This window comes from Bos grunniens, chromosome 2 (genome assembly GCF_055505025.1).
Source record: "Bos grunniens cultivar Pamir isolate PY7600 chromosome 2, Bosgru_T2T1.0, whole genome shotgun sequence".
Lineage (NCBI taxonomy): Eukaryota > Metazoa > Chordata > Mammalia > Artiodactyla > Bovidae > Bos > Bos grunniens.
In genome coordinates, this window is record NC_141166.1 from 93,386,785 (window position 1) to 93,401,089 (window position 14,305).

At 38.5% G+C, this 14,305-nt stretch overlaps 1 protein-coding gene and 1 non-coding gene across 7 annotated transcripts in view; one reads left to right on the top strand and one right to left on the bottom strand.

Annotated features, from left to right (window-relative positions):
• ARL6IP6 (ARF like GTPase 6 interacting protein 6) overlaps positions 1 to 14,305 on the top strand; it is a 72,328-nt gene that overhangs the window by 12,910 nt on the left and 45,113 nt on the right. For 4 of the 6 annotated variants that reach the window (XM_086353773.1, XM_086353764.1, XM_086353800.1 and 1 more), the window contains exon 3: positions 1,684 to 1,816. The exons of 1 other annotated variant lie outside the window; for it this stretch is intronic. In XM_086353773.1, the coding sequence (XP_086209899.1) occupies positions 1,684 to 1,816 (133 nt within the window). Of the gene's footprint in view, positions 1 to 1,683; positions 1,817 to 11,921; positions 12,147 to 14,305 lie in introns of those variants that run through there. One more of the 6 variants, XM_086353754.1, reaches the window with a different exon arrangement.
• TRNAY-GUA (transfer RNA tyrosine (anticodon GUA)) lies at positions 4,542 to 4,613 on the bottom strand. Its single transcript has one exon. It is a non-coding gene; the product is annotated as a tRNA-Tyr (tRNA).

The following is a 14,305-nucleotide window of genomic DNA, read 5'->3' on the forward strand; positions in this document are numbered from 1 at the left end:
CGAAGGAGGCAATTTGAATGTGTGTCTTCAATCCTTCAAATTAATTTCTTCTCTCTCTTAGTCACTCTATTTATTTCCCACATTGTTCCATATCTTAACTCTTTCCTCTTACAGCTCGTTGTAGTACTGTTCTTCTTGACTTGGTATCTCTTGTAAATTGCAGTTACAGTGTAAATGAAAATCTAGGATCCCAGCCCATTTATAAATTGGAAAGTAACATTTCTTCATGTACCGAGCAAAGTTAAGGAATCAGATTAGGTTTGTAATGTTGGTAGGAAAGTTATGAAGAGTAGACACTCTAATAAAATTAATTCATATGTCAAAAGTTCATGGTATGGAAAGAAAGGGATCAGTTCAATTCAGTCGCTCAGTCGTCTCCCAACTCTGTGACCTCATGAATCGCAGCATGCCAGGCCTCCCTGTCCATCACCAACTCCCGGAGTTCACTCAAACTCATGTCCATCGAGTCGGTGATACCATCCAGCCATCTCATCCTCTGTCGTCCCCTTCTCCTGCACCCAATCCCTCCCAGCATCAGAGTCTTTTCCAATGAGTCAACTCCTTGCATGAGGTGCACAAAGTATTGGAGTTTCAGCTTCAGCATCAGTCCTTCCAATGAACACCCAGGACTGATCTCCTTTAGGATGGACTGGTTGGATTTCCTTGCAGCCCAAGGGACTCTCGAGTCTTCTCCCAACACCACAGTTCAAAAGCATCAATTCTTTGGCACTCAGCTTTCTTCACAGTCCAAATCTCCCATCCATACATGACCACAGGAAAAACCATAGCCTTGACTAGATGGACCTTTGTTGGCAAAGTAATGTCTCTGCTTTTGAATATGCTATCTAGGTTGGTCATAATTTTCCTTCCAAGGAGTAAGCGTCTTTAAATTTCATGGCTGCAGTCACCATCTGCAGTGATTTTGGAGCCCCCAAAAATAAAGTCTGACACTGTTTCCCCATCTATTTCCCATGAAGTGATGGGACCACATGCCATGATCTTAGTTTTCTGAATGTTAAGCTTTAAGCCAACTTTTTCACTCTTCCTCCTTCACTTTCTGCCATAAGGGTGGTGTCATCTGCATATCTGAAGTTATTGAGATTTCTCCCGGCAACCTTGATTCCAGCTTGTGCTTCTTCCAGCCCAGCGTTTCTCATGATGTACTCTGCATATACATTAAATAAGCAGGGTGGCAGTATACAGCCTTGACGTACTCCTTTTCCTATTTGGAACCAGTCTGTTGTTCCATGTCCAGTTCTAACTGTTGCTTCCTGACCTGCATATAGGTTTCTCAAGGATCACTTAGTACTAAATAATAAAAAGTAGCAAGCTGTGATCACAGAGTTAAATAAAAAATGTCAGGACATTTTAACAGTGAAGTGTTTTGACATTTTCCCCACAGTTTCAGTTGTATAAAACTGAAGATAAAAGCTTTAGGTTGAATTTGTATTCTTTTCCACATAGTAAATTATAATTGAATTAAAATATTCATTGATATGACTTCCTAGTTGTGCTTTAATATTTTACACTTCCACAAAAGATTTTCTTCAAGGCTCATATCTCTTTTATCACTTAAATATAATTTAAAAGATTAGAAATATGTATGATCTTCTGAACATGATCTGAGTTAATTTAATTGCTTTGGTGTTAATAATTCAAGTTTTCTCCTGTTTGCCCATTAAGGATTCTGGAGTCTACTTATAATATCCCTAACTGCTGGATTCTCCTGCTGCAGCTTTTCTTGGACAGTGACTTACTTTGATTCTTTTGAACCAGGAATGTTTCCTCCTACTCCTCTTTCACCTGCCAGGTTCAAGTAAGTATTCCTGTTTCTTTTTTTTTTTTTCCAACCCATTCCAGCTCTGTTGAACATACTAAAATAGAAGCAAGAGGCTGCTTATTTTTGAAATAATATGTTGAGGTCCCAATCTTCATAAAGTACAACTTGACTCGGTCTTTAGATAAGTGGAGAAGAATATTTTAAACTCTGCTGCTGCTGCTGCTGCTAAGTCGCTTCAATCATGTCCGACTCTGTAGTGTGCGACCCCATAGACAGCAGCCCACCAGGCTCCCCTGTCCCTGGGATTCTCCAGGCAAGAATACTGGAATGGGTTGCCATTTCCTTCTCCAATGCATGAAAGTGGAAAGTGAAAGTGAAGTCGCTCAGTCGTGTCCGACTCTGCGATCCCATGGACTGCAGCCCACCAGGTCCTCTGTCCATGGGATTTTCCAGGCAAGAGTACTGGAGTGGGATGCTATCGCCTTCTCCGATTTTAAACTCTGTACTTAGATAATGCAGAGGTGTTTTTAAAAATTTTAAACTCTATATGTAGATAATGCAGAGGTGTTTTTAGAAATTCAAAATATAATCTAAGATGTATGAAACTTTGACACCTATTAATCCTTTTGGGATGAAATTTCATTTGAAACAGTTCTGAAGGCTGAATTAAAAATTCATGCTTGGATAGGTTAGACTTATAATAATTGGATTGAAATTTTCCTCAGATTTAAACTCTGTAATAATTAGCAAGCATTTATGGCATACCCCCCAATTTATACATCTAGACAATATTAGATTTGTTTTATAGTGGAACATTAAATTTCTTTGGTCTGTATTTTCTGTTTCAAAGAGTTCCAGAAAATTTGGTAATTAGTATTCTAATCTAGTTTATGTTAGGAAGACTTGGGTTTTAAATACAATTTTCCAAATGAGAGCATCTAAGATCTTTAGTTTATCCTACAAACTAAGGTTGGAAGAAGTGGGAGAAGAGTATGAAGAGTAGAAAATAAGTTCTATTAATGATACATGTTATCGAGTATTATACTTGGTACTGTTGTTACTACCAGTTCCTGCCCACCCCAGGGACAACTCATGAAATCTGTTTGAGGCACTCTGTAAATAAGTTTAATACTAATGATAGTTACTAATAATCATTGTTATTAATGATCTTTGTTATTTTTAAATTCATTTTTATGTCTTATAAATATATCTTTAAAAATTTTGACTTCACTTTAAATGAAATGGGTAAGTTTATTTAAGACATCTTAATAAATCCCTATCTATGTATGTAACATAAATCACATACTTGCCAATATATTTTGTGTATGTGTTTTGAGTGGATAATGATTAATAATATAAACTAAGTTATATGTAAAGGTGCAGTGCCCTCACATAATTTACATGGGTGACATTCAGTTCAAAAGTTAATTTTGCTAAGTATTCAATTCAGAGTTACTTTCTATTGCTGCTCATTGACATCAACCAGTTAACTTTAATGAGGGTGTGAGTCTAATATAGATGATACAATAAGTCACACAAAAAAGACCTTAATTTTATTTTTTTTTCTTTTACTTATTTATGTCTCACTTCTCACCTGAATTCTAGTCCTATATTTCCAGGTATTTAGTAGATTTTGCCACCTGGAGTCAGAAAGCACCTGGCACTTAGAATTGTTAAAACTTTCAGTCTAAGACATAAGTATCCACCTACTTATCAAGGGCCTGAAACCCCTTTTCACTCTATTTAGTTCTTCAGCAAGCCTACTCATTCTTGCCTTTTGAGGTGTTATTGGAAAACTTTGTCCTAGCACCCACGGTGTTTTTGCCCCATTTAAAAGTCTTGGCTGGGGCACTTGACTCCTTGGAGTCCCTTGCTCCCAGGCTCTCACTGATTTGTCCTGTGTGTTACAGCCTTTATAAAAAACAGATCTTAGTCACAGTTCCCTTGTTTAAAAGTTAGTGGCTTTCTCAGTTCTTTCAAAAGCAAGTCTGACTCCCAAGTATAGCCTAACAGGCCTTCCCCAAGTGACCCTGCTCTACTTTTCCAACTTTATCTTCAGCTTTTTCTCCAGTGCTCCCTCTCTCGTAGCCATTACCAAATTATCCTGACATTCTCTAAACAAACTGTGAACTTTTGGCTTTGCTCTTGCTGTTCTTTCTTCCTGGAATATTTTCCCTCTCAGCTTCACTTCCACTATCACCAGAATTCCTAAGACTCAGATGTTAGAAGCTTTTAGAGTTAGAAAAAAGCATTTCAGTGTTGCTTTAAGGATCTGGAATTCTAAGGACATTTAACTAATTTCCTAAAATTTATCTTTGCATTTTTTATTAGACTAGAACCAGTAGTGATGGACCTCAGTTTTCAATGTCTTTATTAGTCATTCAAATATGAGATAGTGTCAGATCAGAAACTTACATATTGATAAGTAGAAGTTCATTTTACATAGGTGTATGTCTTAGTTGCTCATTCGTGTCTGACTCTTTGTGATCCCATGGACTGTAGTCCCCCAGGTTCCTCTGTCCATGGAATTTTTCCAGGCAAGAATACTGGAGTGGATTGCCATTCCCTTCTTCAGAAGATCTTCCCAAACCAGGGATTGAACCCTGGTCTCCTGCATTGCAGGCAAATTCTTTATTGTCTGAAAGTGAAAGTGAAGTCGCTCAGTCGTGTCTGACTCTTTTCGACCCCATGGACAGTAACCTACCAGGCTCCACAGTCCAAGAATACTGGAGTGAGCTGCCATTTTCTTCCCCAGGGGATCTTCCCAACCCAGGGATCGAACCTGGGTCTCCTGCATTACAGACAGATGCTTTACCGTCTGAGCCACTAGGGAAGCCCTCTGAGCCACTAGGGAAGCCTGAGTCACCCAAAATTGGGAAGTCCAATTTTATATATGATAAGTCAGCTATTAGCTCAAAAGCAAGTCTGACTCCCAAGAATAGCCTAACAGGCCTTCCCCAAGTGACCCTGCTCTACTTTTCCAACTTTATCTTCAGCTTTATCTTGAGTCAAACTGTAATTTTAATTGATCCATATATACTAAATAGAAGTACAGTCCAAAAAAACATAATAAACACAGTGGCATTTGATCACAGATTAACGGAAACCACAGACCCAAAAAGGGTATATAACATAGTGATAATTGATAGTTGTTTCATAGTGAAAACCCTGCCCTCTGGTGTTTGAAGCAAATAATGCAATTACTTCAGAACTGGCAGAATGTAAGTACATTCTCTTTGTCACCAGCAGAGTGAGTGCTTGTATAGGGAAACAACTCTGCCTTTTGAGAAAGTTAAAATCTTCAGACTTTAATTTTCTGAGAAATCAGATTGATGCATTTTATTATTTTTCAACATCACACTTTTATAGAAATATGTTTATAACAGGTTATGTATATTTTATTTAAAATAAACTGATGTTAATATAAATGTTTCCTCTGATTACATAGTACAGGTTCTTTGTTAAAAATTCAAAAGACAAAAAGAAAAATAATGGAAAAACTCTTATTAGAGAAAATGACTGACAACATTTTAATGTGTTATCTTTCCATTCTTAGCATTTTTTAAAAGTTAAAATTGGGATCATAGTATAGATATTTGTATATAGTATAGACATTTTTAATTTAAATTTTGTTACAACATTTTCTATTCAATATTTTTTTGAGATTTCAATGTTTTAAATATATTTTAAAGACCAATCATCCTATATATCTATTTTTTAAGGAAAATCTAATATAAATGATAGCTAGATTCTAAGATAATTTATTAAACAGAGGTCTCCTTAACTAATTAAAAAGTAAAGGCACGATAATTGAGACATAAAGAGAATTTTCTCTTTTTTTTTAAGATTATTATTAAAAATATTCCATATTTCTAAGTCCATCATGAGTATCAAGGGTCAAGAGAATAAAATAATCACGTCTAATTGGTTTGTTTTTTACAAAAGCAGTCATTTGTTCTCCTTTGCAGATTTAAACCCAAGGGCATTTTTTTAAACTAATTAGTAGAGTGGGAAAAAAACTTTAGAAGCCCATATTTACTATGGCTATCAATTAGTTGTACTTCCTTAGAAACATAAAGTCCTTGAGGGGAGAAAATAATAATCTTTATTGTTATAATAGTAAATTTTAGATGAGACGTTCAGTGAAATCACAGATTGGATCAATAATTAATTAGAGGAGTTGAGATAAGAAATAAAACCTTTGTACTCATAAAAATTTTTTTTACATTTACACTTTGATGTTTGTTAGATATTATCTTAGTTCAGGCTGCTATAAGAAAGTACCATGAGCTGGGCTTATGCACGTGCATGTTTTAGTCATTCAGTCATGTCCGACTCTGTGCAACCCGATGGACTGTAGCCCGTCAGGTTCCTCTGTCCATGGAATTCATCAGGCAAGAATACTGGAGTGGAATGTCATGCCCTTCTCCAGAGGATCTTCCTGACCCAGGGATCAAACCTGGGTCTCCTGCGTTGCAGGCAGATTCTTTACCATCTATGCCACCTAGGAAATCTCATGAACAACAAAAATTTATTTCCCACAGTTCTGGAGACTGTAATTCTAAGATCAGGGTGCCAGCATGGTCAGTTTCTGGTGAGGTCCATCTTCTGGGTTGCAGAGGACATCCTTCTCATTGTATCCTCACAGGGCAGAGAACAGAGAGGATGCAAGCTTTCTTGTAACTCTTATAAGAGCACTTATCCCACATCCCATTCATGAGGGCTTAACTCTCATGACTCCTATCCAATCCTAATTATCTCCAAAGGCCCCTCTTGGAATTCTCCAGGCTAGAATACTAGAGTGAGTAGCTGTTACTTCTTCAGGGGATCTTCCCAACCCCAGGATTGAACCCAGGTCTCGGAAAGACCTTTAGGAAGTAAGATGGTTAAAGAACTTTGCACGGTATATTTTTAGTCAGCTACTTAATGGGCTTCAAAGGCTTTTTCTTTTAGCCACTCACTGAGGCATGCAAGATCTTAGTTTCCCAACCAGGGTTCAGACCCATGCCCCCTGCAATGAAAGTACAGAGTCTTAACCACTGGACTTTCAGGGAAAACCCCCAGAGGCATATTTTTAAGAAAGATGGTTGTCAGGCTGACTTTGCAAACTTACTGGGTTAGAAGGTGTACTGCATTGTCAAATATATAAACTTCTTGATTAGGAAGCAGTCACTTTCTTTCAGGAAAAAATATTTTGGTCAATTGTACTTTTAAATTATTTTCTTAGTTTCTGAAAAATCTGTTAAAGAGCTAGAGGCAGAGGCAGTAACTTTAGATTTCCTGGGGTGTCTATTTAGGCATTGCCCACTTCTCCCTACTTTATAATTCATTATCCTATTCTTCTATCCTATTTAATCAATATCTTTAGTTCACTATTCATTGGGTTTTTCCTATGCACTCATTGGGTTTTGTTAGTAATTTCCAAGCAGGCAAATTTAACAGTAAGTCACTTCAGTCGTGTCTGACTCTGTGCAACCCCATAGACGGCAGCCTACCAGGCTCCTCTATCCCTGGGATTCTCCAGGCAAGAATACTGGAGTGGGCTGCCATTTTCTCCTCCAATGCATGCATGCATTCTAAGTCACTTCAGTCTTGCCCAACTCTGTAGTTAATATTTCACATAATGGTAATCTGCTTTAATTATAGTTTTCAGGAGTTAATGCATTTAAGTATATGACCACCCATGTAAAGATACTACAGTCAGAAAGAAAATCCAAAGCCTAAAAGAATCCTGGGGTTCTTTCCAGGCTGAGCTGGTGGCAGCACGAGAACTTATTTAAGTCCTCCTGAATGGGGAGGAAGATAGGTATGGATAGCAGATGTGTACTTGAGCTGTTAAAAAGTACAACTTTTTAACAAATATTCTAGTATTTCTGTGGATGTCTTAGACCTTCATATTAAAGGTTTTTGGAGAACTTAGTCTCTTCTAAGTCACTCATAGGGGTTATCATTAGTCTAGGTCCTCCATTTTTTTTTAACAGATAAGGACACTGAGTCCCAAGGAATATTAGTGCCTTGCACAAAGCCAAATAATTTGCATGTGGCATAGCTGGCCCCTAACTATGCTTATTGTTTTTGTTTGCCCATCTCGAATCAATGGAGAATTTCACTGATTGAAGCAGTGTCATTTTATTGACAATTAAAGGCACTTACTGTGAGTCTTGGCTCTGTGGCACTTTTGCCCATGCAGTATTGCCAAATCCAGTTAAAGTCTGTTCTTGTTAATAAAATCTCACTTGTTCTCTCCTTCACTGTTTTCTCTCAGTGACCAGAGTGCTCCACTTCAAAATGATTTCTCCCACATTTCACATTCAGTTCAGTTCAGTTCAGTCTCTCAGTCGTGTCCGACTCTTCGCTACCCCATGAATCGCAGCACGCCAGGCCTCTCTGTCCATCACCAACTCCTGGAGTTCACTCAGACTCGTGTCCATTGAGTCAGTGATGCCATCCAGCCATCTCATCCTCTGTCGTCCCTTTCTCCTCTTGCCCCCAATCCCTCCCAGCATCAGAGTCCTTTCCAGTGAGTCAACTCTTCTCATGAGGTGGCCAAAGTATTGGAGTTTCAGCTTCAGCATCATTCCCTCCAAAGAAATCCCAAGGCTGATCTCCTTCAGAATGGACTGGTTGGATCTCCTTGCAGTCCAAGGGACTCTCAAGAGTCTTCTCCAACACCACAGTTCAAAAGCATCAATTCTTCGGCACTCAGCCTTCTTCATAGTCCAACTCTCACATCCATACATGACCACAGGAAAAACCATAGCCTTGACTAGACGGACCTTTGTTGGCAAAGTAATGTCTCCGCTTTTGAATATGCTATCTAGGTTGGTCATAACTTTCCTTCCAAGGAGTAAGCGTCTTTTAATTTCATGGCTGCAGTCACCATCTGCAGTGATTTTGGGGCCCCAAAAAAACAAAGTCTGACACTGTTTCCGCTGTTTCCCCATCTATTTCCCATTAAGTGATGAGACCGGATGCCATGATCTTCGTTTTCTGAATGTTGAGCCTTAAGCCAACTTTTTCACTCTCCACTTTCACTTTCATCAAGAGGCTTTTGAGTTCCTCTTCACTTTCTGCCATAAGGGTGGTGTCATCTGCATATCTGAGGTTATTGATATTTCTCCCGGCAATCTGGATTCCAGCTTGTGTTTCTTCTAGTCCAGTGTTTCTCATGATGTATTCTGCATATAAGTTAAATAAGCAGGGTGATAATATATAGCCTTGACGTACTTCTTTTCCTATTGGGAACCAATCTGTTGTTCCATGTCCAGTTCTAAGTGTTGCTTCCTGACCTGCGTACGGATTTCTCAAGAGGCAGGTCAGGTGGTCTGGTATTCCCAACTCTTTCAGAATTTTCCACTGTTTATTGTGATCCACATAGTCAAAGGCTTTGGCATAGTCAATAAAGCAGAAATAGATGTTTTTCTGGAACTCTCTTGCTTTTTCGATGATCCAGCAGATGTTGGCAATTTGATCTCTGGTTCCTCTGCCTTTTCTAAAACCAGCTTGCACATCAGGAAGTTCACGGTTCATGTATTGCTGAAGCCTGGCTTGGAGAATTTTGAGCATTACTTTACTAGCGTGTGAGATGAGTGCAATTGTGTGGTAGTTTGAGCATTCTTTGGCATTGCCTTTCTTTGGGATTGGAATGAAAACGGACCTTTTCCAGTCCTGTGGCCACTGCTGAGTTTTCCAAATTTGCTGGCATATTGAGTGCAGCCCTTTAACAGCATCATCTTTCAGGATTCGAAATAGCTCAACTGGAATTCCATCACCTCCACTAGCTTTGTTCGTAGTGATGCTTCCTGAGGCCCACTTGACCTCACATTCCAGGATGTCTGGCTCTAGGTGAGTGATCACAGCATCGTGATTATCTGGGTCCTGAAGATCTTTTTTGTACAGTTCTTCTTTGTATTCTTGCCACCTCTTCTTAATATCCTCTTCTTCTGTTAGGTCCATACCGTTTCTGTCCTTTATCGAGTCCATCTTTGCATGAAATGTCCCCTTGGTATCTCTGATTTTCTTGAAGAGATCTCTAGTCTTTCCCATTTTGTTGTTTTCCTCTATTTCTTTGCATTGATTGCTGAGGAAGGCTTTCTTATCTCTTCTTGCTATTCTTTGGAACTCTGCATTCAGATGCTTATCTTTCCTTTTCTCCTTTTCTCATTTCTTTTCTCATTTCACATTACCTGTGCACAAATGCCATCTCAGTTCAGTTCAGTCCCTCAGTAGTGTCCAATTCTTTGTGACCCCATGGACTGCAGCACACCAGGCTTCCCTGTCCATCAACAACTACTGGATTTTGCTCAAACCCATGTCCATTGAGTCAGTGATGCCATCCAACCAACTCATCATCTGTCATCCCCTTCTCCTCCTGCCTTCAAACACCACAGTTCAAAAGCATCAATTCTTCATTGCTCAGCTTTCTTTATGGTCTAACTCTCAACATCCATACATGACTACTAGAAAAACCATAGCCTTAACTAGACGGACCTTTGTTGGCAAAGTAATATCTCTGCTTTTTAATATGCTGTCTAGGTTTGTCATAGCTTTTCTTCCAAGGAGCAAGTGTTTTTTAACTCAAGGCTGCAGTCACCATCTGTGATGATTTTGGACCCCGAGAAAATAAAGTCTCCCACTGTTTCCACTGTTGATGTGGCTGCAGATTTATAGTTATCAGCTTGTTAGATAACTCAGTGATTATCATAGGTCCTGTCTAGGGTTAAAATGTTAGTTTATAATCTAGAAATAAATTTAGTTGGGAAACGATAATGTATGTGATGGGTCTAGCAAAAAACACAATGTAGATAGCTCATTAGTTTTTTAATTGAGTCAAAATTTGCAATAAAAGTGATGAAAAATATATTTTAAAAAGTCATTAAGTTTGTCTGGCTAATAGGACTTTTACATAGAGTCAGAGGTTAAGGGCGAGTATTTTTTTTTAAGGTCCAGTATTCTTTAAGAAGTAAAGGTGTTGTTTAATTTCAGTTGATAGACAGAAGTCTTAACTGCTAGTGTGCTCTTGTTTGATCTTATTTAGGTTAGAGTTCCAATTTAACAGCATCATTCCTTTAACATTTGAGCCAAGGTGTTAGCATTATAGGGATAGCACTATTATTTTGTTCTGGAAATACCCAGAGACTTATTTCCAAGGAGGAAAAACTAATGCTTATATTTAAAGTTTCTAAGGATATGGGAATATTTGTTAAAACAAAAAATAGACATCACTGTAAGTTTTCTTAGATAGCTTTTAAAGGAGACCTAAGCCCAAAATTTGAGTGAAAATTATTACTCAAGTAGCCATTTTTAATTATCAGAAATTAGCAAAATATTATATTTTTGTTATAACTCAACTTAAAGGCAGTGTTTGTGTTGCCAGTGAATTTAAGGTTCTTGCTTCATCATGAAAGAATTTGGAGACAAAATAATGGGTTAAAAACTGGACGTACTTAGAGAAAAACACACTTACCAGACTTGTAGACAGCGAGTACAGCCATGAAATTAGAAGATGCTTACCCCTTGGCAGGAAAGCTATGATGAACCTAGACAGTATATTAAAAAGCAGAGACATTACTTTGTTGACAAAGGTATGTACTCTCAAAGCTATGGTTTTCTCAGTAGTCATGTATGGATGTGAGAATTGGACCGTAAAGAAGGCTCAGCACCAAAGAATTGATGCTTCTGAATTGTGGTGCTGGAGAAGACTCTTGAGAGTCCCTTGGACTGCAAGGAGTTCAACCCAGTCTATCCTAAAGGAAATCACCCCTGAATATTCATTGGAAGGACTGATGCTGAAGCTCCAGTACTTTGGCCACCTGATGTGAACAGCCAATTCATTAGAAAAGACCCTGATGCTAGAAAAGACTGAAAGCAAAAGAGTAAGTAGGTGAAAGTCGCTCAGTCATGTCTGACTCTTTGTGACTGTCCATGGAGTTCTCCAGGCCAGAATACTGGAGTGGGTAGCCTTTCCCTTCTCCAGGGGATCTTCCCAACTCAGGGATGGAACCCATGTCTCCTGCATTCCAGGCAGATTCTTTACCAGCTGAGCCACAAGGGAAGCCCAGGAATACTGGAGTGGGTAGCTTATCCCTTCTCCAGAGGATCTTCCCCACCCAGGAATTGAACTGGGGTCTCCTAATTGCAGGTGGATTCTTTACCAACTAAGCTATGAGGGGAGCAAAAGAAGGGGTCAGCAGAAGATGAGATGCTTAAAGAGCATCACTGACTCAATGGACGTAAATCTGAGCGAACTCTGGGAGATGGTGAAGAACAGGGGAGTCTGGCCTGCTACAGTCCATAAAGTTGCAAGGAGTCAGACATGACTTAGTTACTGAACAACAGCACCACTCCACAGAATATGGGCCGTCTCAGAAGGTGAGAGAGCCTTGACATATGGTGTGGTTATTTTTTATGGGCTGGGTAATTTCATAGGCTAATGAGTGGGAGGATTATCCCAATTAATTTGGGGAAGGGGCAGCAGCTTCAGGATTAAGCCACCACCTACTTCTTGAACTTTTATGGTTAGCCTAGAACTGTCATGGGGCTGGTGGGTGCATCATTTAGATACTAAGGTATTACAGGGAGCATATGATGAGGTTCAATTTTCTGCCATCTTGGACCTAGTTGATTCTAACCAGTTTTTGTCATGTCCTATGGCCAATGGCACCCCACTCCAGTACTCTTGCCTGGAAAATCCCATGGACGGAGGAGCCTGGAAGGCTGCAGTCCATGGGGTCGCTGAGGGTCAGACATGACTGAGCGACTTCACTTTCACTTTTCACTTTCATGCATTGGAGAAGGAAATGGCAACCCACTCCAGTGTTCTTGCCTGGAGAATCCCGGGGACGGGGGAGCCTGGTGGGCTTCCGTCTATGGGGTCACACAGAGTCGGACACGACTGAAGTGACTTAGCAGCAGCAGCATGGCCATATCATTGTTTTAAAGGTTGTTCCCTTCCCCCTCCATTTTGTTTCATTTGTACTTTAGATGCCTCTCAAATGGTCACATCTGCATTTCCTAAAATGTTAAAATATATAGAATTTGATTGGCAATCTGTACTGAATTTACAAACTACTGTCTTCCGGGTACCGTTGGATTTTTTGTCTGGATCACTCTGAGTTATCCACCTTTCTGCTTCTTCCAACCACAAATGATATTTGTGAATATTAGGACACTCAATTTCTAATGTGTTTCTAAAAACAAACACATGCTTTTAATTCAATTTAAACATTTCTGTACAGTCTTTTTTTTTTTAATTGTGTTGCAATGGTATTTGGTATTTGCAGAGTAAATTACAAGTAAGAAAGAAAAGTGAACAGTTGATTTTCATTTGAATTGCTTTTTGATAAACTGTTTTTGGTAACTTTTACAGAATGAAAACGCATCTCACATGTTATTTCGTGTGTAATGTTCTGGATGTAGTCAGATGCTGAAATATTTAAGTCTCCATTACATTTGTATGTGAAAGGGTTTTCTCTAAGTTCTTGTTCTTAATACTGGGGCCATTATTTTTCTTACAGGTTAAGATATAGTACAAACAAAATAGTAAAATCATAATAGAAATGAGGTTATGAGTTCTTGATCAGTAATAAAAGTCTTGAAGATCAAGACAAGTAGGTGATTTAGTATTTAAATTAGAAGTTTCTTTTCCAAGCACACAAGATTTAACATTGAACACAACAAATTGATAGTGTGACTGTTTTATACAGACTTTGGAGAGTTGCCGCTTTGTGAGATCAGATATTCTTTATTGCCATGGACTAATGAAACAGATGTCAGATGGCTAATTGCAGTTGGAGAGAAGCTACTGACAAAAGAGATAGATCATGAACTTGGCCTTGCTATTTGAGTATCATGAAGTTTCATTATCTATCATTTCATTATTCATTATCTTCATTCTAGGGACTGTTTGGAGCCATCAGTTGTAAAGCTGTCACTATTAATATATTGATGGCATTGCACAGAGGCTTCTTGAAGGGTTAGAATATATACATGTCTTCTGTATTCCATTAAAATTCTAAATGGAGACTTAAATAGATGTAACAAAATCCTGTAAGAAATCATATTAAATATTCTTGGTTTCTTTGTTACTTTCATAAAGGAATATAGCTGCTGTTTGCTTTGCACCTATTTGCTATGGCTTTTGCTTACACAGATTTACAATGTGTTATGTATGGGTTGCTGAATAGACATGGGTGTCCATATGCACAGAATAGCATGGATAAGAAATACTTAAGAGATAGCACTTGGTAATGTTGTACTTGGAACCCTTTATATGTGTTCAACAATCTTCATAAATTATGAGTCAGCCTGGTATGTTATAAAGAGCTTATAAGTCAGGAAGCAACTTCCAAATGCAGGCTATACCATATACTACTCAGAAGAACTTTTGAGCAAGTCATTTGGTATCTCTGAACCTTAATTTCCTCCTCTCCAAAATGGGATTGAAAGCAGTGATATCTACACTCATAGGCAATAAATATGTTTACTAGGTAAAGCAACAGGTACATCAGATGATAAATCTGATAT